We start from the raw sequence: 23,425 nt of genomic DNA on the forward strand, positions 1-23,425 counted from the left end.
GCTTGACACTCTACATCTGGGGGATTTGTTCTCGTAAATCTCTACCCCTCACACACTTGGACACACACTCACTCTAACACACTCATACACTCGCACTCTCTCACACACTCCCTCCATCCATCGTGGCCTTTCATGTATCAATGGCTCCATTGATAGGCTTGCGTGACTCTCTCTGGGTGGATCCTGCTTTTGGGATTTAGACCTCCATTAGACATCCTGACCCTTAGTTTTCACACACATACACATCCACATGTAGTCATGCACAAATATGAAAATGTTAATGTATCAATCTCGATAAATAAATAAATTGCATTTTCCCTATCTGGCCATCATGGCCATTTAGATGACGTGAGGTTCATTTCTGAGTATATTCCAGATGTTGTGCAGACATCAAGCACTGGAGAGATTATTTGAAGTAAAGTGATGTTTTCCACCACAGTGTGGTGTATATATGCTTATACAAAACTACTAAATTACTACTACTAACTAAATGTTATTTTAAGGGGTACTCCACGGATCAAAGTACAGGTCTTGAAGTGTATGAATGCATATGTGAGAAAAGTGTGGATGTGGAGTTTCCACTTCATGATCAAGTTGCATTTTAGGTAATGTAGGTGCCAAGTTCGCCAAGTGTGGAACAGAAAAGAAGATATATTTCGATCTGCTGCATTAATTTTAATCCTTTTTAGAAGTGCATTACTAAATCTGTGGATCGTTCTTTTAATGATTCCAATATGTAAAGAAGCCACAGTTAGAGGTTGGAAATTTCATAAAATATGGTAATACTGCTGAGTCAACCAGTGTCAACTATAATAAATGCCTTTTGTAGCTTAGTACTTTATGGTTCGGTCAGGTTTGTTTATCAAGTTGATGCAAATCTTTCCTAGACTTGTACTTAAATTCATACTGCATTAGATAGAGATTAGTCCATCATCGTGGCCTTGAGCAGGTAGATGTTGAATTTTGATTTTTCAGTGACATCTGCTTTAAAAATGGCCCACTGAATGTCTGTTAGTCAAGTCTTAGCTGATGTTGCTGATGCTTATTCAAATGCTGCATGGATGGCTGGTCTAGAGTCAATGAGCCATTATAGCAACAGCATGATCATCCTTAGTTACCAAGCTGGACTCTTAAACAGCTGAACGGACCAAATCGTCAGATCTGAGCAATCTTTGAGGACAGTGCTTTAAATTATATTGTAAAAGACATTGAGAGCCATGAACAGATAAATTCACTCTCGAGGCCAAATGCTCACAAAGTTAATCTTTACAGTGAGTTTATAGGAGATGTTGTTTACACATATAAAGACAATGCTGTTGTATGATCCTCCTTCAGCTTCAGACAGGAGACGGACAGAGCTCCAGACATGAGCTCACAGGGAGACTCCCTTTGGTGTGGTGGTGGTGGGGGGGTAAGGGTGAAGATTTGCGGTGTCTGCAGTACCCAAGTGGAGATGCACGTATTTTTAAAATGTGTGTAGCATCATACCTGTGCACAAATGCTCAGAAGCACACCCAGTTTTATGCAAGTACACACTTGCAAATGTGTAATCATCCTTAAAAATAGTTAATGAGCACACAAAGGAACAGTATGTGATAGTCTGAGAGGCAGACATGTCACTGGAAGGTTGACGGTTCAAATCCCAGGACAGTATAAATAAGTGGAGTGGAGAGATAAATACCACGTAACTACGACTTGCTCTAAGAGTCGAGCCATGAAGCAAGGCACGAATTCCTCCTTCTGTCTAGTGGCCAACAACAGAAGACTGTGGTTTTACCACGCAGAAAGTAATTTGTCAGCTCCCTCGGGTCATTACCGAAAAAGAATCTTCCCTTAGTCAGCTTTTCTGGTTAAATGAAACACACACACTCACATATGCAAGCATCAGACATATGTCACATTTTCCCTTTGTGTTGTCTAAAGTCACATTTTTACGACCCACTCTTCCCCTTGATATGTCTGTGTGTACATCTTTTGATGTGGCTGTATCCATCGTTACACACTTTACAGCCCTCTGACTATTTATAGACTAAAACAGTCAATGCATCCCTTGTTCACAGCGTGTTATTATCTGCAGTGGTTGATGGCACTCATTTAAATGATAAGATAAGTTGATAATTGATTTATTTCACTTTGAATGTTTACAATGAGTGATGGACAGGTCTCGCTCTCATCTCACTCACTCATGTCGTTGTCTGTCTAATCTGATAATATAATTCCACAATTTGTCTTTTTTGGATTCCTTTTTCTTAAAACTGTTTTTTGGCAGAGCACTGCACATATTAAATGACAAAGCTGGCACTGATTTATTATTATTATTTATTGTTATTGTCAACAAATTGGATGATATGACCATGCCTTTTATTTAATTTTTTCTATTATTTCTTAAAACACCTCAGTAAAACACTAAAACATGTTTAGTAAACATTACTCAAACAAGAGTAAAAAATGCTTTTATTGAGGACTATTTTCAGCTGTGGGTGGATAAACATTTTATGCACTGGTGAGTATTAACAGCAGCAAGATGCTTTATGTGGGATCAACTCAAATTAAACTACCGCTCTAGGCTGCTGTGGCGCATTGGTGTGCTTTTTAACAGTTTCTAGACCACGATAGAGGTCTATGGCACAGAGGGATTTGTTTATAATAACAAAAATATACAATACTTATCCTTTAAGATGACTGTATTCTTATAACAAAGTCTAACTCCTTTCATGTTTCTCCTTTCAAATGGCATTGACTAAACCTCAGAAACAACCGTCATAATCATGTCTGCACTAAAAGAATAACAAGGATCGAGGAGGGATTAGTGGAATTTGATTTAATAAAGCATAAATATGGACAAATCTAGCAGCCCCAATGCTCTCAGTCTCCTATAACTTTGAGTAGTGGACTATAAGATGAGACCTAAACACATTGTGCTTCATGCTCACTCAGTTGTAATATTTGACCAAAGCCACCATTTTCCCTAACCTTAACCAATCACTCTAAGAGCCTAAACATGGGCATAAAAAATATAAATCTTTCCCTTATCAGTAAACATTTTGAAGACACTTTCAGTGTTAACATTGTACAACTTTACCAATGTTTCTAAATTTAAAATTAAATTGGTTTCTCTGTAAACACATTAGCTCTTGTTTTACTATTTCTTTTACTTTACTATTAGATCCAATGACAGGATATGATTTCCAAAATGAGTCAAATTTGACACCCCACCCCACTCACTCTGTAAAAGAAACCCCTGACATACTTGTGGCTAATTCGTATCACAGTGAGTGACTTTGGAATAACATTGAGGTGACCGGCACTCACCTACCGGTCTACTCATCCTCAGGACAATCTGAGGAAGTGGAGTTGATGTTGTTTGACCGCAGCGGACTGAAACGAAAAACAACACAGATCTCCTTTTAAGGAGTCTTTCCGCTGGCTGCCTGAAACCCCCTGTACCTTTCCTCCTGTTTCTCCTCCTCTCTCCCTCTCTGTCCGTCCACTACCTGTGATGTCACTGATAAAGAATTCCCCACTGGCGAGACTTCAGGGAGGCTTTAGTTAATGAGTGACAATATGTGACAAGGACTTACTGGCCCCTGAACCACACAAAAACACAGAGAGACACTGTCTCATTTCTGTCTTTGCCTCCAGTCTGTCATAAAAGCACATAACAGTGTGTAAAGTCTGGTATTTTATATCATGCTCTGTTTGTCTCATTGCTTATCGTATTAATGCTCATACACGCCCATAGACACGTATTTGTCATTGCATAATCATAAATCCACTTGGCAGCAGTGCAAACAAGCTGTAAACACAACAGTGACATATTATCACTTTATAAAGTTGTTATGGTGGCTGTTTGAGCACATCAAGAAATCATTTTGAGTCTTGTTTATGGCCACCTAATGAATTTAGCGCTGGATACAGAGTATACTGTAGATTTATTAGATCTTTTTGTGGAAACCAGCTGTTTGCAGCTGCTGGAAATGAAGGTGATGAAAGCAGTGAGACTGAATTAGAGCAGTAAAGCTGAACAGAAAAAAAAATAGTTCGCTAAAAGACGATAAAATGCATTGTAGAATCAACTGAGAGCAACTTCAGGGTCGGGTGATGAATCCCTGTGGTCACTATCAGCGACACTTTCACATATGCAGTCATCGTATCATGCATCGTTAATGGAAAAATATGAATTTGTGCTGCTTTACCTAAAACAAGTCTAAACAGTACATACAGTAAATCTGCATGTCTCCACAGGATGATAAGACAAGTACACACAAGTCTCTGTGGCATTGCGACATGCCACAGGTGTACGTCTCTTACCATAATACTCAACCCTCACTCTCTCGCAGACATCTCTGACTCACACTGATGACACAGTGAGGTCAGTGTCCTGTTAGACTGGGAGCGGATTAAACCTGCAGTACGCTGCTGTCATACTGGTTTGAGGATAGCTTAAGCTTGACCGCACAGGGCCACTGTTTGTGGCTCAGAAGATTAAAATGTGTGCCATGCTGCTGGTGATGTCATGCTGAGCCCCGTTCGTGACCCATATTGCACACGATTCATCTTTCTTTGCATTTGACATCATCTTCGGCAAAAATATTTTTGAAATGAATACAATACAGAGCAGCTATAGTTTGCAGCAGTTTACTTAACTGTCTATTGGAAGAAAAAAAACTCAGAATTGAGGTAGAGTAGCGTTACATACTTCTTACTGGTGATCGTACCTGAACACAAAGTTACATAGTACAAGAACAGGTGTACAGCCCACAGAGTGGGAATGACAGAAGCACCATTCACCTGATTATACGCTAGTGTAGCATCAAATGCGTTATTTTATGGTAGAAATGTTACACTATGTATGCTTTAAAGAAAAAACAGCAGCAGCCTTATCCAGAAACATGTCAACACTTATGATAGGGACTTTCTCTTCAGCAGAATTTAGTCCCAATGGAAGCAGTTCACAGAAAAGTAAATAGCCATTAGAGATAAATAAGATCATTTAGCAATTCAGGTGAACTTTCCCTTTACGTAAACTTTGCTGATGAATGCTTGCTGGCTGTAATGGAAGGAAAATCCATCCTGTTTATGCACATTCCAAAAATTACAAAGGTCAATCTGTGTCATTTTCCATTCAGGAAGACAGAAAAAAGCTGGAAATGCTGCTCAGCTTTCTCATGAAAGACTGTTCATCTGGGCATTCTTTGGAAAAGAAGACAAAAGCATCAGTTAACATGGCAACTTTATCAAGAATTTAATAGAAGTCTCTTTATTTCCTCAATTAGGGAAACGCCACTGATGCTCTATTGTCAACATCATGGTGAGGAAAGAAAAGTGGTGCGGGATAATTTTTGCTAGCAATTTATCTTCACAACTGTTTGTTTATTGTTTTCCTACATTTATAAGTAGCGATACATGTTCAGCCTCTTGTCTTCCTCTGATAATTAAGACCTAATGAAACATCAAATAGAAAATACTGATCTGTGCTTATTCTCTTCTCTTTCTTGCTCAGGAACACTTCAGCAGAGCCCATAATTGTAGTAGGGGGATTTTTGTCTGCTGATTACAGCGTAAACACAGGTGGTAACCATAGATGTCTGGACTCCATCCCAGATTTAACCAGCTAAATTTAAGCTACTCACCAGACTTGCACCATGAAATATTTAGTGAATGTGACCCAGAATAAATGAAGTCTATGAACCAGATCAGGTAGACAGTGAGCTTGAGTGTAACACTCACATTACACACTCTATCCACTGCAGCAAACTGCATGCCAATCAATCCGCTAGTCCTGAAGATATTTTATTAAAAATCCAAAATCTTCAACCTCATGGTGGCATGACAGGAAAAGTCTTGGGATCACAAGGTTAGTTTACATTACAAGAGCCACGATTGTCTGTACATTTTTTTTGTCAATCCATGAGGGGGTGTTGAGGTACAGTATGTTTTTAGCAAAAACAAAAATCGTTAGGATTCATCCTCTTGGGAATATGAATAGCTGTATGAAGATTTATGCCAATTCATTCAATTGTTGTCAAGATATTTCAGTCTGAACTTAAGTGGTGGTCTGAATGACTGACCTAGAGCCATGCTGCTAGTGTGGCTAAAAATAATATACAGTAGTGTTTACTTATAGTATGGGACTATAAGTTATATGTACCATTAGTATGTAACTAATATTTAATGAAGAAATATATTCTGTATTCACATAAAACTATCTCTTCCATATGAGCTATAAGAATGAACTCTTGTTCCAGGAACAAAACAAACGTGATGTAAGTTATCTGTGTAAATAATCAGTGTTGCATAATGTTACACTTAGTGTACACACCTGCAGTACAGTGTGTGCACGTCTGACTGGTGGATTTACTATGTGCTGTCTATTAGGCCTTGATAAGAGACCGCTGGTGGTGACTCAGACTGTGTGCATGTGTGTGTGTTGATGTCTGTGAGTGTGAGCAGTGTGTGTCACCGTCTATCGGTGTGCCCCCACGTCTGTAGAAAGATTTCACTCTCTCTTCATCTCTCCCTCTGTGTGCCCCCCCAATTTCCCTCCTTCTCTGTGTCCCTTTTACCCACCCTCCCTCTGTCACACTCTTGCTCTCAAAAACAAACACTCCCCCACACGCACACATTTCACTCTCACTCTATTTTTGATCACATTCCAACCCAGTGACTTCAGGCCAGAAATGGGGAAAGCGTGTATGCATGTGAGCCCATGACGTCAGCTGTTTGTTTGCGCACTGTGGTTGTGTCTGGGGCACCAGCTTGGTAGATAAGCAGGGTGGGAGTCTGTGTGTGTGTGTGTGTGTGCTGAAATGAAGAGAGGAGGGAAATGCCAAACATGAAAGAGTGCATAAAAAACGTTCTGTTGAAAGTCAGTGGAATTGGTCTCCAGAGTGATGATCTTGTCAACTTTATAGACTCTTCATTGTTGAGCATCTGATGATTGAGTGTATTCCTATTTCTCTGTCTCTCCCTCTCCCTCACCCCAGCCGGAGGAAACTGCTGCATAATGATAACAGACTTGGAGACAATGGGTTCAATAGGCGTAAATACACACACGTAGCGCATTGCACAATACATGTACACACATTGTGTTAGTGAGGGTGCTCAGGGGTCAGGGGTTCTGCCTGTGCTGCTGATAGTGTCCAGACCTTCTGAAATTATTTATTAAATATGGAACAATCCGGACATACCAGTCGCATTTCAGAGTTTTTTTTTTTTTCTTTCCTAAAATGACCCGTTGGAATAACGAATTATCCCTCTCCCTCCTTCCCTCCCCCTGCCTGGACCATGTCTGCCCAGTGACAAGGTCAGATTGGGTTTATTTTGGGCTGCTTGCAATAAAGCAAAGAGTACCAAAGCCCTGTGGGTTTCTCTTAAAAGCATTTTGTTGTGTTTTGGGGGAGATTTGGTTGCTCACATGTGCCAAATAGAATAGATAGAGGGAACAATTCTAAAACCTGGCACCACTTTTTTCTGAGGTTTGGCCTTAACCAATTGCATTACCTGCCGATGGTGTTGTTGCTTTCTCACATCAATCAATCGAAATGTATACATTTTTGTAAAACAATTATTCTGTGAAAAGGTGCAAAGCCATAAACTCTTTATATACATGATACAAAAGTATATGTTAAGGATACATTGCAGCTACAAGTGCAGCTAATGCTTGAGTTCCTATGGCAATACAACACAGCCACAGCAGTGACGTTAGATGGGCAATTACTACATTTGTGCATAGGTGTAAACATGTAACATGTAACAAGATGAACATGGGTCATGTTGATGTAAAATCTGTGAGGAGGATTTCATCCCAAAACCTCATAATGCTCATTTGATGATATTGTGTAATAAAGGTAATACTTAGGTAATGAAGGCAATGAATGAAAGTTAACTGAAAAATAAGATTGTTTTCATGCCAGTGTTACATTATTTATATTGTTCTTTCTTTCATATTTTCTACACTATAGTATAATGAAAAGACTTTGTTTATCCAGTGAAGGTCTGATTAGCACACAAAATGCCTCACATCCACTCCTGGTACTTTCTGGTAGTAGCTCAATATCTCCTGCCCTCATGTTTGAATGGATTTTGCTTCTGACTGAGATGTGTTTAGTTTGCTTCTGAATAGGCTGTAATATTTATTCAGTTTTCATTCTGTAATTTATTTTCATCACAGCAACTCTTTGTTTTTACTTTGGTCCTACATATTAAATTGCAGATTTAATGGTGCTTGGAAATCTTTTTAAATAGCCTAACATGCCTGTTTAACTGTAGAGAACATAGTAATCAACGGCCAGATGGCTCCACTGTGTGTCAGCAGGCCTGAACAGCAGCTAAAGTTCAGAGTTTCATGGGAGGTGCACATATATGACCACTAGAGGGCGCCATGTGATTTGTTATTACTAGATGCACTGTGCCATGAACCGCTAGAACGAGACCGGAAACAGTTTAAAAGTGTCCAACATCATCTCTATGGTCGTGTCCATGTATAAAAAAGAAATAAATAAATAAAGTCTCTCTCTGTCATGTACTACTTCCTTCCAAATAAGAAATAAGAATAAAAAATATATTACATTGGCTTATATAAAAAACAAGTAATACAAAACAATATAAACTGAATTCAACAAAATAAAAGTAATATTTTCTGTTTATCCGCTCGGAATCGTGATGCAGAGCTTTATTTTGTAAATCCTAACCGGAAGCTCGCTTGACGTTTGTATCTGCGGGACCCTCCGAGCTGTCACAACAAGCGTCAGTCTGCGTCTCTGCCTTTGCCCACATGTCTAACAGTACCGTACTTTACTCATGAGAAACCCACTCGTGATTAAGGTGCTGGTTTACCGGAGATTTTGCCAGAGTTAAACAGAGTGGAGATGTTTTGTCTTTAAGCGGAGCTCGGTGGTCGTGAAGGCTGAAGAGAGGATTACCGTTTCCTGACACAATCTGACAGTTTAACCGTCTGACGGTTGGTCGCGGTGTTTTTGTCTTTTGACTGAGACAAAACCTCACAACGTGTCGAGGTAAGTTAAGGACACAGAGGAAAACACCGAGCCGAGGCATGTCTGATGTGTCCGCTTGCCTTTGCTGTTAAATTATTCGTTTTTGTTGCGCTACTTCGGGATGCTTTTGTTAGTTACGTTGATGGACGACCGTTTACTCGTTTGTGTAGCTGGCACGCTTAGCTTACATTTAAAACTGCTAAATAAATAAAAAAAACTGAGTGCAGGTGGATTTTTGTATATTTTCAAAACTGTGTTAGTCAAGTTATTGGCTACGGAAGATAACATAAGTACTAGCTGAGTGGTGGGATGTAACGTTTGGCTACTTTAGTTGAGTATTTCTACGTTATTCCACTACATGTTAAAGGAAAATGCTGTACTTTGTGTTGTACTTTTTTTTTTACCATTAGTGATGCTTACATATTAATGCATCAGTGATTGTAGGCATCACAAGGAAACACAAGAACAAGAAACTAATAATACAAACACAGAGAATAGAGTTAAATCAGTCAACTACATCATGTTTTAAAGAAAATGAACTATAAACAGTGGCAAACAGGGAGGTTTTTGAGCTTGGATTTGAAAGTTGTCAACATTGTTTCAAGTCTTGTTTCTTCACATTTGAGCATCATACTTAACCTGAGGTGTCTGCATGATCAGGACATAAACCACTTAGAGATTTATGGGAATGAAAAAAAATTGTAAGTTGATGTGACCTTTTTGGCGTCTCATTTGATTTTGAAATGTACTCCAGATTGAGTACATACTCTTTGGCACTTTGCATAGTACATTTTTGAATGCAGGACTTAAATAGTATATAAAAGTACCTTCATTTTCATACTGGACAATGTGCTCAACATGTTTATTATATTTATAACATGGTTTGTTTGCGGTATTACTTTGCATGGACTTGTTATGTCTGTCAAAATCAAAACAAGATCATGTGGTTTCATTCGTGTATGTTGTAGTATGTAGTCTGACCCTTCCAACCCAGGGCTTTGTGTTAATGTTCATTGAATTGTAAGCAAGTCATATACTAGATACAGACTTCTGCGTGTTATGTGGCCATAGTTTGTCCTTTAGGCCAGGAAGGAGAGGGCGAGGCAAGACGATCATCAGCCACAGCATTAGATGCCACTAAATCCTGAACACTGGTCCTTTTTAAGTTGTTAACTATAAGTAAACATATATCCTGTATCTGAGCAGATGTTGCTTCATAATATGAAGACGAATCGTTCATTATTACGATTTCATCTACATTCATTTTGTTAAATCATTCATAGTACTAATGCAAGAACAGTAACACATGGTTAAAAAGACTAAAAGGGAGTTTTAAGGAGTGGTAGAGGGCATGGTGCCCGCCTGAAATTCTCAGACTGGGTTCCTCAGATAGCTGTGTGGCCCGAACAACAAAGGGCTTCACAGCTGTGGAACTTCTTTCCAGAGGATCTCAAGTCTTGTTCATACTCACCAGCCCTACTTGTAAAACCCTGCTGTAACTCTGTATGCAAAATGGGTTGGGGGAGACAGAGAGATTATAACGTGAGCATCTGGTTCACATCGGTTTAAACAGACCTTATTAGGTAGCTGCTCAGCTAAACGACTGTAGTTCATGCTACTTCACAAAGAGGTTGGGGTAATTTGTCTGTCTAAAGCCAGTGCACACAGATGACTCATCTGCTCTGTATGCCTGAATCATATTTCACTGGCACTGTCCTAAAGTTAGCCACAGTATTCAACCAGTTTGCCCGTCTGTTTTGGATCAGTGAGGACTAATTCTCTGCATTCCTTTCTTTGCCCGCCTCCTTCCCACTATATTTACTTTTCCCTTTTTTAAACCCTTTTTCCACTCATTGAGGGAGCTTGAACTCTGTTGCTGACTTTTAAACTCACACGAGTGTTTCTTTACACATTTTCCCTCATGGGAATTCAAACTAACAATTCTCACACACAACTCAATCCCCAGTTACACCTTTCCTCCCCTTTGTCATTGTATCCCTTTTTTATCCAGCATTCATGCTTTCATTGTTGTTGCGCTGCCCGTCTTTCTCTCCACCCTCCCGGTGCCTTTGTTTCAATCCGCTCTAGCTCTTTCTCCCTTTTTTTCTCTCATTATTCTCTCTCTCCCTCTCGCTCTCTGGTCATTTTTCCCCTCTTTGCCTGCTAGTGCTAGTGGTGAGGATACTGGACCTGTTACAGTACTCCACCCTAGTCAGACACCACCACTACATCCCCGTCATTAATTTCTCAGATTTAAATCCAAATAGTCTGGCTATGGCTTACTGGGCTTACGTCCAACCTGCATGAAGCACTGCTCATATGCACCCTCCCCCCCAAAAAAAATCCTTTCATTTTGTTTATACAGTGATTCATACCTGTAAATCCTGTAAGGGGATGTGAGATACCAAAGGGGTGACTGAGATGTCTCACTGGTGTTCAGAAAAGGGTTTCACTATCGGGTTTTGCTTCTGTTCACCTCCTGTGGGCAGAACACTGACACAAGTTTCATTTGGACAGATGCATCTTAAGTTACTGGCAGATGTGATGTGCTTCTCAGCTACTGTACCTGGTGGTTAGATTTTCCAAAAGAATTACTGCAAGTGTGCTCGCACTATCTCGTGATTTAAATTTAATTTTAGCAGTTTGTGCTCCTGACTCTGGATGAAAAGCATCTTTTGTGTCTGTCTGCACAGGATTCCTGCAGGAACTGAAACAGGTTTCTCCGTTCTATTAGCGGATGCTCCGTCCTGCCAAGATATGTCTATTCATGACGTTACAGACCACTCGTGAAGAACACATGAAGGAGGCAGACCTCGAGGACATACAGATTAGTGTGATGCAAGAAAAAGTAAAATAAAACACAGCAAACATGCATTCTCTGCATCCCTGTAGCGGAAGCGCAAGGCTCTTGAAATTCAAATTAAAGAAAGAAATTGGAATCTTTAAAATATCCTTTACACTGTAAAATGTAAATTAGTTGTGAGAGCAAGGGGAGCAAGTGCCCTCTGCTTTAATGAGGAGGGGGTTGGTATGTTCAGGGGAAATGTGCTGAGCTAGCCTGAGCCGAGATGCCATTTAAAAGCGAAGGAAGGATTTGAGGGAATTATCGTACAAACGGCTCCTTTCTCAGCTAAAGCCCCTCGTGTGCAATGAAGAAAGAAAGAAGTACGTACTGTTACTGTTGTTGCTGTGGCGTCAAAATATTTGTGACCCTTGTTGCTATTTGTTCTCCACTGTATGACAAGATCTGTAAAATGGTTTCAGCATGGTGTAGGTATAATACGTCATGTTCTCAGTTTTTATATTTTCATATTTGAGATCTGAGGACTGTGTCTGATAGCAGTGTTAGATATCTTTCTCTCTGCACTTAGTAGCCACATCCTCTTTCCTTAATCCTTGTATAATCAGACATGCAAAGGAACATTAACGGTGACCTTTAATAATGTCTGTAATGTTTATGATAATTCCACCATTTAGCTTGTCGTCACAGGACACGAGCACGAGAGGCTATGCAAAATGAAAATGTAAGAACTTATTTGCATAAATAGCGTGGTGGTGGTCAGTTGGTGGTAGACACGAGAGGGAGAGTTACACTAAACATATAAAGTATACTACACCCGTTCACAGCCGCCGAATAACTGCTACCTCATGCTCTTATCACTGTTCCAATGCAGCGTATTTTCCTGCTAATATGAACTTGTGTTGTCCTTGTTTACAGTAAACAGAGAAGGCATGTCGTGTAGCAGTGGCAACCACAACGGACTGCTGTTAGGCGTAGTCGTGTGCGATGTTGCTATGCTTGCCTGGTTACAGCATTGACACTTTTTGGTGACGTTCTGACCTCATGGCTCTTTTTAGCCTGCACACATTTTGCATGTTGCATGCACAGAACCAGGCAATCTATGTAATAATGTTGAGCATACAGAGAAAAGCTTTTTTTTTTTTCTTCTTCTTTTTGTTGCTCTCCACTGATCAAGATAATCAAATTTGTCTTATTTTAGCCATAACACCCTGTATGGGAGTGAATGTTTGTGTGTCTGTGTGTGTGCTTCAACACTGACTTCCTGTCTCTATGTCAGCCACAGCTTCCCTTTCTGCCACCATAGCATTAGAGAGTTACTGCTGAGCTATAGTCTTGTTACCCGGCTTATGATATCAGACGGCTAATTCGAACCATAACAGCCTAGTACTTCTGAGAACACAATTTTTTGTTTACCGGACAGGAGGCACCGTGGAATGCAGGATTTACTGTAAAGTTTAAAGACCGGGGTGCAAAGCAGATTCTAAAGGTTAGTGCTTTTTTTTTTGGTTCCTTTGTTTGATGCTGTGGAGTCGAGGAAATGAAGAAGTATTTGTCACAAAGATGAACAACCCTCGGAGAGGATACTTTGTAACGTTCAAAGTCAGGTTGCTTTCTGACATCTTACTCATAATGCAACTTATGTTGCATAAATGCAGCAGAAGTGAGCCAGAAAATCCAAGATGTCAAAAATGTTACGAAACACATGAGATGAATGAGATTCAAATAGAGAGAGTTGATTTGGAGTAAGATGAATAAATACTTCTCACAGTTAAAAGTTCAAATTAAATGCAGACGTTATATAATGTGTCTGTATCTTTTGTCTTTTATATTTGTGGGATGTCATATATCTGAATTGGAAAAAAAGCACTCTTGAAAGTTAACACAAAAACTTTCTAGCAAACAAACAGAGATCTCTCCTCTGGACATCCACATCGCCCGCTAAGTACAAGTGGCTCAGTTCAAATATGGTGCTGCACTGTAGCAACCTGCCTTTGCTTTTCAAGCTTTTGTCAGTGTTGGTGTTTCGTTTCTGCCTCTCTCAGTCTCCAGTAAGTGTTTGAGCAGCAGAACGGCTCCTGTAGATTAGTTGGATTACAGATTGTCAAGATTAACCAAGACAGCATCTGTCAGACACTTTCTGCTGCTACAGTATCACTACTATTACTGCTACTGTACTGGTGACAACTTTTAACTCCTGCTACTAATACTCCGACTGCTGCATCAGCTACTATTGCCACTGCTACTCAAAAAACCATAAGAGGTTAACATAAACCACTACTGCTTTTACTGCAGCTGATACTGCTTCTGCTTTTTCTGCTACTACTGATGTGTTTAGTAGTAGTACTAGCTACTGTATCTGCCGCTATGCCTCGCTGCTCAAAAAAGAGTGCCACGGCCGAGGTGCCCTTGCGTACAGTATTGTATTGTAGTTGAAACAAAACAAAAAAACAGCATCTCTGCTCACATCAGAAGAAATTATTACACTCTTTTGAAATATATATTATTATGCTTACTAACTCATAACCTGTTTTTTTTAATGTATTTAAGTATGTATGTATTAGAGCTGTAACAATTATCTAATAATTGAATAATATCAATCAATCTAATAATCAAGTAGTTGTCAACTTTTAATTTAATTTAATGGTTTACTATTGTTCAGAGTTAATTTCCTATTCTTGTTGTGGGCCTGATGTACAGGTGCGTTGCTCCAAAAATAACATATTTTTAGTTGTAAGTATTTTAAGTTGGCTTTTGTTTATGTTATGTTATTTTTAAGGTCCAGTGTGTAACATTTTGGGGGCTTTATTTGGCAGGAACTGAATATCATTGTGTTTTTGTTTTTGAGCCTGCCACAGGTCTTCTTCCATGGAGTCCACCAAGTTGCTACAGTAGCCTAAAGCGGACAAAAATAACTGGGCCTACATATATAGGGCTGTTTACATTTTTTCACATGTTTTATGGCCTCTCCTTTAAGCTTGGAAGGAGCAGATGAGGGGGGGTTGACATCGCAACTACCATTAAATCTCACACAGTGGTCCTTTAAGTAGAGATCTGCATGATACATTTTGAAATGAACAAACATTTCTGAACACAATGCAAAAGTGTTCCCTGTAGACCTTACTCCATAAAACTGAAATCATGATGATGTCTATGTTACCGTACAGACCACCTCCTGCCATCATACTGATGAGGCATTATGAAATTTAAGGAGCCATGTAAATAAATCATTGAATTATTTTTCTCTCTGTCTTTCAGTCATGTCTCGTAGGAGTTCTCGCCTGGTGTCCGGCGGCTACTATAATTCAGATGACGAATCCGATTCGAGTAGCGTGACAAACATATCCTACCGTGAAAACCCTGTCAAGTATGTAACTCTGTGTGTGCTCATGTGTCCCTAGCTTGTATTCAAGTCAGCAAACTCCTGTCCTCTCCCACCTCTCACTCCTGTGTGTGTTTTATTATCGTCAGGGTTTTCAAGAAGAAGGCGGGGACGCGCAAGGCCCGTACCCCCAATACAGCAAGTAACAATGCTAGTTCTGGCAGCCCTGAGACGCCGGTCACTGCAGGTCAGTATGATGGTAAAAAAAAAAAAAAAAGTCTTATCAGTGCAAGAGTAGCACTGACACAACTTCCTGTAAATATAGAAGTAATAATAATAGCATGAATGAGGTTTGGGGATTTTTGTTACAGAGACGTGCTAAAACACTGCACTTGGTATATTTGAATATCCGTTACATTATTTATCAAATAAAAATGCTAAACATTTACTGGGTCCAGCATATGGAGGGTTTGCTGGCTATAAGTGTTTTATACCAGCATAAATGTACTACTTTTTGAGCACTTTTTTTGTTTTAATACAACAAGTAATGTTAAGATGTCACAGTGGGCTTGGTAAAATTGTAATATGCATTTTTTAAATTTAAATATTAAAGAAATGGTTCCTGTTTAACGCATAAGCCCTTATAACAAATCAGTTCATACTGGAAAGCTCTCTCTATTTTTGTCTCTTTACATCTCTCTTCTGCCTCTCAGGTCTGAGTCCTTCTCCCTTGACTATTGAGACCCAGTCGACCCCGAAGACCTATGTTTCCACCATTGCCACCCCTCGGCCTGCCTTGACACCATCTGCAAGTCGGAGTCAGACGCCTATCCGCTGCCCTACAGAACCTCAAGAGAAGAGTCCCGACGCTTGGCTCTGCAGCTCCAGCAGACCAGGATTACACCCCAGACCCGGCCACAAGGAGTTGAGTCAGAGCAGTGTGGACAGCTCAGGCTACTCGTCCTCCGAGGGCCCTCAAAAAAAGCCAACAGCCGCAGCAGCCGCAGCAGCCAGCAGCGTCAGTGGGATCCATGGTAATGGTGGGACTGTTGGAAACAGAATCAGCAGTGCCTTCTTTAGTCTGATGGGTGAGTACTGTAATGTGTTTGTTTGCATGTTTGTGTCTGTGCATGCCTGTATAATAATCTCATTGTCTCATGTGTTATGTGCAGACTCGGTCTCATTTATGGCCATTGCAGTACAATCAAAAATAATGCATCTGGCAGCTTTAGGTACGGTGATGGTGTACATTTGTCTTTTTTTTGTATATTTGCATGTATATGATCAGTATGTACATACAAGTGCTTGTTTATCTAGCTTTGTTCAGAAGATTTGTACATTTATGTTTCCACATTTCTCATACTGCTGTCACGTGTCAGCAGGTTTGCGTTTTCACAGTAACCGCATGTGATTTGGCTCCAGCTTATCGAAATCCCCTGCAAATCAACTTTTCTTCTCATCCCTGCAGCTAATACGTCACTTAGCAGTCACATGAAGAAGGCCTGTGCTCTGTTTCTCCTCCTCCTCCTCTTACTTCTATGTAAGTCACATAACCATTTAACAGAGTCGAGATTGAATCTGCCGAATCTTTACTCACACCTCTGAGGCACCTCATCATCCCCTGGGACATGTGTGGTCTTTAGTTATGCTGTACTTTAAATGTTGAAGTTTTGTTGTCCATGTTTCCGTGTCAGATAGTTTTGTTTACATGTGTGTATATTTTTAAAAGATCTGTTTCCTGACAACATGTTAGATTAGTGCTACTCTGGGTTTTCCCCAGGAAACTGGCTTTTAGAGGTGGTAGGGTCTGCCCCATATTGTTTGGGTTTGATTTGCACATGCACATCACTCTTCATCCCACACATCCCCGCCTCATTGTGAATGAATGAGTCACAGTAACTTTCAGTTATTACAAGTCAAGGTCTGGAGTCAAGCGATGTTTACTTTGTGTCTCCGTTTCCAAGTGCTGTTCTTAAGGCACCATCCCTCCTGTTTTTTTCCAGGTGTTTGGTTCCTCCTCCCTTTGTTGACCTCTCTCATGTCCCGCATGACTGTCACAAAGATCCCATCACAGACAAAACCCGAGAGTCAACCTATTATCCCTGCCACTCCTCCTCAGCTCAACACCATCCATCCGACACCCGTGGTGGTAGGGCAGATCATACTCATCTCACTGGTTGTGTTGTTGTTAAAAAAACTGTTAAAATTAACGTTTATAAGTCCTGTTTAGAATACACTTACGATTAATAACAGAATATTAAAGGAAAACGACAATAAAACACAAAATCACAAATTACTAAAGTCTTTCTCACACAGACCTTTTTATGACAAGCACCTATTTATTTGGGGGTTGTTGACATGAAAGCATGGAGTCATCATTGTTACCTCGATGTCTTTTTTTTTTTTTTTTTTTCTCCCCTGAAGGATCCAGCCATTGTCTCTGCTGCTGTAGAAGTGAAGATGCGACGTGTGCTGGTAAGAGAGAATCCCTGCAAATTAATGAAAAATATGAGCAGATTCTATGGTATGTCATGAAATTTAAGAAGCCATGTAAATAAACCACCAGCTTCAACGGTTAATCCTGCTTAAAAACAAACCAAAAAAAATAGCCAGAGAAGGAAGAGGTTAAAATAACTTTGAGGCCTCATATGCAAATTTAAGTTCCTGTTTTCTGTCATCTGACCTGTATCTGTGTTATTGTTACAGGAGGAGCTGCAGCTGAAGCAGGAACGCCTTCTCACTCAGGTGAGGGAATCACGCTCTCTGTTTCTGCCTGATGTCTCCCTGTGCCTTTCCAAACTTGCTTTGTGGTGTCACATCATGCCCGGTGAGGCCAGGATGGGAGTCTGCTGCGTGATGTTGATCTGCAGAGAATTACAGGCAGATTTTGTGCATGATTTTGTGGCTTTTTTTTGTGATGTGTAACTTACAAGTACTCTGAAAGTTTAGGGTAATATTTAAGAAATATAATATTAAGAGTATAGTTTATATTAAGTATAGTATTTTAGTGGTGATCTTGATGGCTTGAGATATTAAAAGAGAGTGTGTATGAAGGTTACATCTGTGCTACCATAAATTTACTTCCCATAAGATATGTATAGTAGTGTTAAATTAGATCTCTGGAGCCTCAGCACTACCCTCTGCCTAACACCTCTCCTTTACTCCAGTAATGACTGACCTTCTCATGTCATTCTCTCTCAGATGAAGGAGAGACTACAGCTGGACATGCAGAACATGAAAGCCAATCTTGAGCTTGTGGACTCAGACAGTCGGCTGCGTCTGGAGCAGGAGCTTGCAGAGTTGGGCAGGCAGCTGATGAATTATCAGACAGAGAGCCGCTCTGCTGCTGCCAGCCTCAGCATCCGGATCCAAGATTTAGAGGCCCAGAATGCCAAGGTAACAGCACCGGTCGTGATGTCCACAACTAGATAGATCCAACCTGCTTCTTTTAGATTGTACGGCTGTAATGTGCTTGTATGTTTCTTGTAGCTTGCACAGGATTTGTCATCCATCCAGCAGATGCCTCCTCCAGCCCCCTGTCCCGATACAAGCACCATCCCCGTCCTCAACCATCTCACCCCAGAGCTTCAACAGGCCATGGAGAAGTGGTTTACTGAACGCATCAAGGTGGGTGGAGGCATAGATACTGCAGAGTCATGTAGCTGTATTCATTCATTTTGTCTCATTTATCTGTATATTTTTGTATCTATGATGACACATATGACTTATGGTTTGTATTGTATGTAAATCAGGAACACGATGCTATCAGGCTTTCTGATAGAGGAAGCTGCTCCGACTGCGGACGTCCCATGGCTGACAAAATGCCCGACTTTGCACTGGAGACTCAAGGTTGGGAGCATCTCAGTGTCACTATCACTTTATATGCCTTTGTTTAATTCTCTGTGTGGTTCACTCGCATAAATCTTTCGGATTTAAAACAACATTCAAAACAGATGAATTTTTGTATGAAATCAGCATAGATTCAACAAAGTAGCTTCAAACCCTTATTTTACATCGTGTGTTTGTGTGTACAGGTGCCAGTGTGATCAGTACCAGGTGTTCAGAAACGTATCGTATTCGTTCTGCATGTATGACCCTGTTTGGATTCCCTCTGTGGTACCCGTCTGAAAGCCCACGCACTGTCATTCAGGTATTATGATGTCCTCTGTCTTTTATTTCTAAGTTGCGTCCTCCAGCCTGTCATCTCAAATCAGGTTTATTTCCCCCAAAGTTATCATCCATTACCTTCTCCTCTCCACATTTTTTGACTGACCTTCTATCTTTTCCTTGTTTCTCTCAGTGTTTCCTGGTAAGAAAAAGATTAAACACAGTTTTCACTGCTTAGCCAGATACTCACAGCTATGTCTCCTCCTTCTCTCCCAGGGCTACCCGGTGCTGCTCCCAGGGAAATGTTGGGCTTTCCACGGTGTCCAGGGGACTCTTGTGATCTCTCTGTCTCACCCCATCAAAATAACTCATGTGACGCTGGACCACCTGCCGCGCTACAACTCCCCCACCAGCCGCATTGACTCTGCTCCTAAAGACTTTGAAGTCTATGTGAGTGATGCCAGTCTAGAAATGTAGTATGGCAGCATGACAATAAAATAAAAGAATAACTTTGTTTAAGAAAAGAAAAATTAACCTCAAAATCTGTTTTGTTTCAGTCATGATCTGATCTTTAATAAGAAAGTTGGTCGTCCTTCATTTTTCTTTCATTTTAAAGTCGCCGTGTGTCACTGTGTTTAAATCTAAAGTCACTCAGACTCACAATTTTGAATAATCGTCGCTCTGACATAATTGTGATTTCACGTTCTCTTTACCAGGGAATGCAAAATGACACAGAAGAAGGAACATTGCTGGGAACATTCACTTACGATGAAAATGGAGAGTCAACGCAGACATTCAAGCTGCCTGTGAGTTGAAACGGACAAATCTGAATAAGACTAAATCGCTTCTCGTTCTTTGTAAAAAATAAATTAATAAATGTGATGTTAGCATCACATTTAGTTGCTCTTTAAATGTGTTGACTAAAATAGTTTCTTTCTGTCTTTTTTTATCATCACCTCTCTTGTACCCTCTTTCTTTATGTTTTCTCCTCTTTGCCTGTCTATCCTTTTCTTTTCTCCTCTTTTCGCCACATGCAGAGCCCCAGTGACGTGGTGTATCGATATGTGGAGCTGCGCGTCCTCAGTAACTGGGGTCATGTGGAATATACGTGTCTTTACCGCTTCCGTGTGCATGGAAACATCTCCACATAAGGCACAGAGCTCATTGACCAGGACACAGTGTGTCACTCCATTTTCAATGTAGACGATTTTAAAAAAAGCTAAATTCAATTTGGTGGTCTGAGGGTGTTTTTCTTTTTTTTTTTTTTGGAGTGCTTTTTGTTATAGAAACAGAAATCGTAAGTGTTTTTCTGTGCACAATTTAAAGTGCATACTTGGCTTTGAATAAATGTACAGAATGAAATATAAAATACGTTTCTAAAAACCAAAACTCTACCTAGTTGAGCCATTTGGGAGCAAAGAGTTCTGGCAACTTCATGCTTTGGATCACGTGAGTCCCACAGAATAATTTTTAACTTGTATCATTATTGCAGAAAATCAGTTGGGTGTTTAACGCCTTGCTCAATTCGGATAAGTAAAATGAAAAGAGTGTGTTAAAAGTCCAGTGTGTAAGATTTAGGGGGCTCTATTGACATAATATGGCAGAAATTTAATGTAGTATTTATATTTGCATAATGAGACTTTTATACGTACAGACGACGTGGGTCCTTGTGTAGGAGTCTGCCATGTTAAGCAGTCATGTTACTACGGTAACCTAGAACACACAAAGTAAACACTGGGCTTTTGCATTTATCATGACCACCATAGTTTCTTGTTCACACTGGGAAGGAAATGGTGAGACGACGGGGTTGCAATCAGCAACTACACCGCTAGATGCCACTAAATCCTACGCAGTGGTCCTTTAATTAACTTTACTGACCCTGGTTGCAAGCTTGCACATTTAATGAAGTGACATAAAGAGGAAAACTATTTTCTAACACGCTCTGTCCATTTTGGGGGACTAAATTAATTTCATCATTCATTCATTCAAATATTTAATTCTTTTGCGATATAAAGATCTAGATTTCAAATGGTTTAAACAGCTGTCTCGCCATTTTTGACATGTTGACTTTTGATTTTTGGCTGTTGCTAATGTGACTGATGGGATGTACCATCCTATGAATGATTGATAGAAATTCTACAGATGGCAGCAGTGATTGTTTTGAATCAGTATTGTTTATTGTTGTTAAGTCCACTTTGATTTAATATTCCTACGAAAGATCAAATATGCATCTTTGTTTTCTCTTTTAGCAAGTTTGAACTTGTTAGTTTGGATTTCATTACTGGTACTTGAATACTTGAAAACCTCTTTTTCTAACCTCTTTGAAAGATGTCATGTTGACTTCATGACACCTGTTTTTATTCACCTGTACATATAACACTTGCATTTTGTATGAGCTAAACAACCAGGAAAGAAAGGTGTTATTTATTTGTAAAATTAGAATGTTGATTTATGAATTCATGTTTCGATGTGTAAAACCATTAAGTTTACCTTTCAATATCTCTAAAATATAGTACAGTACCTGTTCACACTGCACACATCAGGACTGTGTATGCCAATGTCATTTGTATATTCTTTGTTTGTTTGTTTGTTTGTTGTACAGTACATTTAGTCAAAGAAATGATAGTAAAACATAAGGTTCTTGATCTTATTATGAAGTGCACTAGAGGTGAATACAGGTAAAACCCACCATTTTATCTTTTCCTCTATTAGATATACATTAGTCTTAAAGGACAAATTATACAGAGAAGCTATTCTGATGATTCTTTTGAGTGGTGTGTGTGGTGGATATAAATTATTTTGATATGATTTGTGCAGGTTACATACATTTTTAATCTTAACGTATTGCATTTTGTATTTAAACTGATTTTGACTTTCTTTTGACTTTGGTACCATTTGAATATTATTTTAATTATACTTAATTAAATACCCTGATTATGCATAACCATGAATTCATATTTCCAGTGCTTAAGAATCATCCTCATCATGAATGTGCTTTGTTGAATTTAAACTCAACTTGCTTTTTAGATGCAGATGATGTCAAAGTGTTGTACACACTGTACACAAGACAGCACATCTTATATACCTACCTAAAAGAGGTGTTTTCATATTTGAAAGCTGTTGAACAGCTTGTACAGTCCTAATGCTTGAATCTATGTGTATATGTGCTCTTTCCTGAACACGCAATACAGACAGTGTAATTCTTTTACATTCATGTTAGTATAAAATCGTACAAGCAACACAGAGGGCATTGTTCAATTTATTAGAATTAATCAGGTTCTGAATAAAAGAAAAAAAACCCTCAAGGACAACTTAAACCATAAATTCATTCATTGTCGTTGTTGAGTATTGTTTTCTCTTATTTTCATCAATTAAACAGATTAATGTGTCAGATACTGGCTGAGGTGTTGCTTTGTAAGCCAAACCATGATTGTCTGATTCATTGAATAAAACATTGAATATATGCTTTTGTCATTGTATTTGTGTTTGTGAATCTTGTTTTCTTTTGTTGTCTGATACGTTTTGGGTGGAAACATACTTATTACATAGAATATTCTGGCACTGAAGATATAACAAATGGAAACAAGAAACATCACAGTCAGTACCACTACAATGTTTTTTACTTGTATCACCAGATTTCTCTAATTTCTCAAAAATATCTTTGTATATATACACTTTTTGTATATAAACCAAACCAATATAGCATTTTACTAATGACATTACCACGTCTTCCACTGGTCTCCGTGTCATGAACGTCAGGCTGCTCTAAACTGTTGCCACAGTTTCTGCTTTAGCAGTCGACCCACAGTGACATCTCATGTTGGGCAGCTGTTTGGTCCGGACCAGATAACTCAGAGGCTGAATTAAACTGCTCAAGGAAACATTTATTTAGCTCACACAGCTGATGATTGACATGGAGCTGAATTCCCCTGGAAAAACTTATCAGGTAAAAGAGCAGTGGGCTGAAGTAATGGAAGTTTATCAACACGAACGCAGTCAGCACTATCTTGAATGCATGCTTTTTCACTGGATGGATCTCCTTCCAGCTTGGCCCTGATTTGCAGAGGGATTTGAGGATCAAGATGTTGCAGGATGATACTGTATGATCACTATAGGGGTGCTCAGTATTGCCATTATCACAATCCATTTAAACCTTGCTTTGACCTTCACAAGACAGCAACATGAAGCAGTAATGGCATT

The 23,425-nt window shown here is 39.6% G+C and overlaps 1 protein-coding gene across 4 annotated transcripts; it reads left to right on the forward strand.

Annotated features, from left to right (window-relative positions):
• Positions 1-8,690: 8,690 nt before the first annotated feature.
• sun2 (Sad1 and UNC84 domain containing 2) lies at positions 8,691-22,618 on the forward strand. Of its 4 annotated transcripts, none has more exons than XM_019253784.2 (17): positions 8,691-9,017; positions 13,220-13,285; positions 15,055-15,163; positions 15,268-15,365; positions 15,832-16,206; positions 16,291-16,350; positions 16,587-16,658; positions 17,122-17,267; positions 17,543-17,593; positions 17,825-17,863; positions 18,320-18,514; positions 18,608-18,745; positions 18,871-18,967; positions 19,153-19,268; positions 19,502-19,675; positions 19,942-20,031; positions 20,263-22,618. In XM_019253784.2, the coding sequence occupies exons 3-17, from the start codon at positions 15,057-15,059 to the stop codon at positions 20,374-20,376; spliced, it is 1,872 nt and encodes a 623-aa protein (XP_019109329.2). In that variant the 5' UTR covers positions 8,691-9,017; positions 13,220-13,285; positions 15,055-15,056; the 3' UTR covers positions 20,377-22,618. The 4 variants fall into 4 exon arrangements, with proteins under 4 accessions (XP_019109329.2, XP_010737385.3, XP_027139248.1 ...); XM_027283446.1 differs by lacking the exon at positions 8,691-9,017 and adding an exon at positions 12,807-12,824; XM_010739083.3 differs by lacking the exon at positions 13,220-13,285.
• The last annotated feature ends 807 nt before the right edge of the window (positions 22,619-23,425 follow it).

This window comes from Larimichthys crocea, chromosome X (assembly GCF_000972845.2).
Source record: "Larimichthys crocea isolate SSNF chromosome X, L_crocea_2.0, whole genome shotgun sequence".
NCBI classification, from domain to species: Eukaryota; Metazoa; Chordata; class Actinopteri; family Sciaenidae; genus Larimichthys; species Larimichthys crocea.

Coding starts and splice junctions, on each gene's coding strand:
- sun2 (XM_019253784.2), top strand. CDS start 15,057: ATGTCTCGTAGGAGTTCTCGCCTGGTGTCCGGCGGCTACTATAATTCA. Junction 18,515..18,607: donor TAGAGGCCCAGAATGCCAAG/GTAACAGCACCG, acceptor TGTTTCTTGTAG/CTTGCACAGGATTTGTCATC. Junction 20,032..20,262: donor CGCAGACATTCAAGCTGCCT/GTGAGTTGAAAC, acceptor CGCCACATGCAG/AGCCCCAGTGACGTGGTGTA.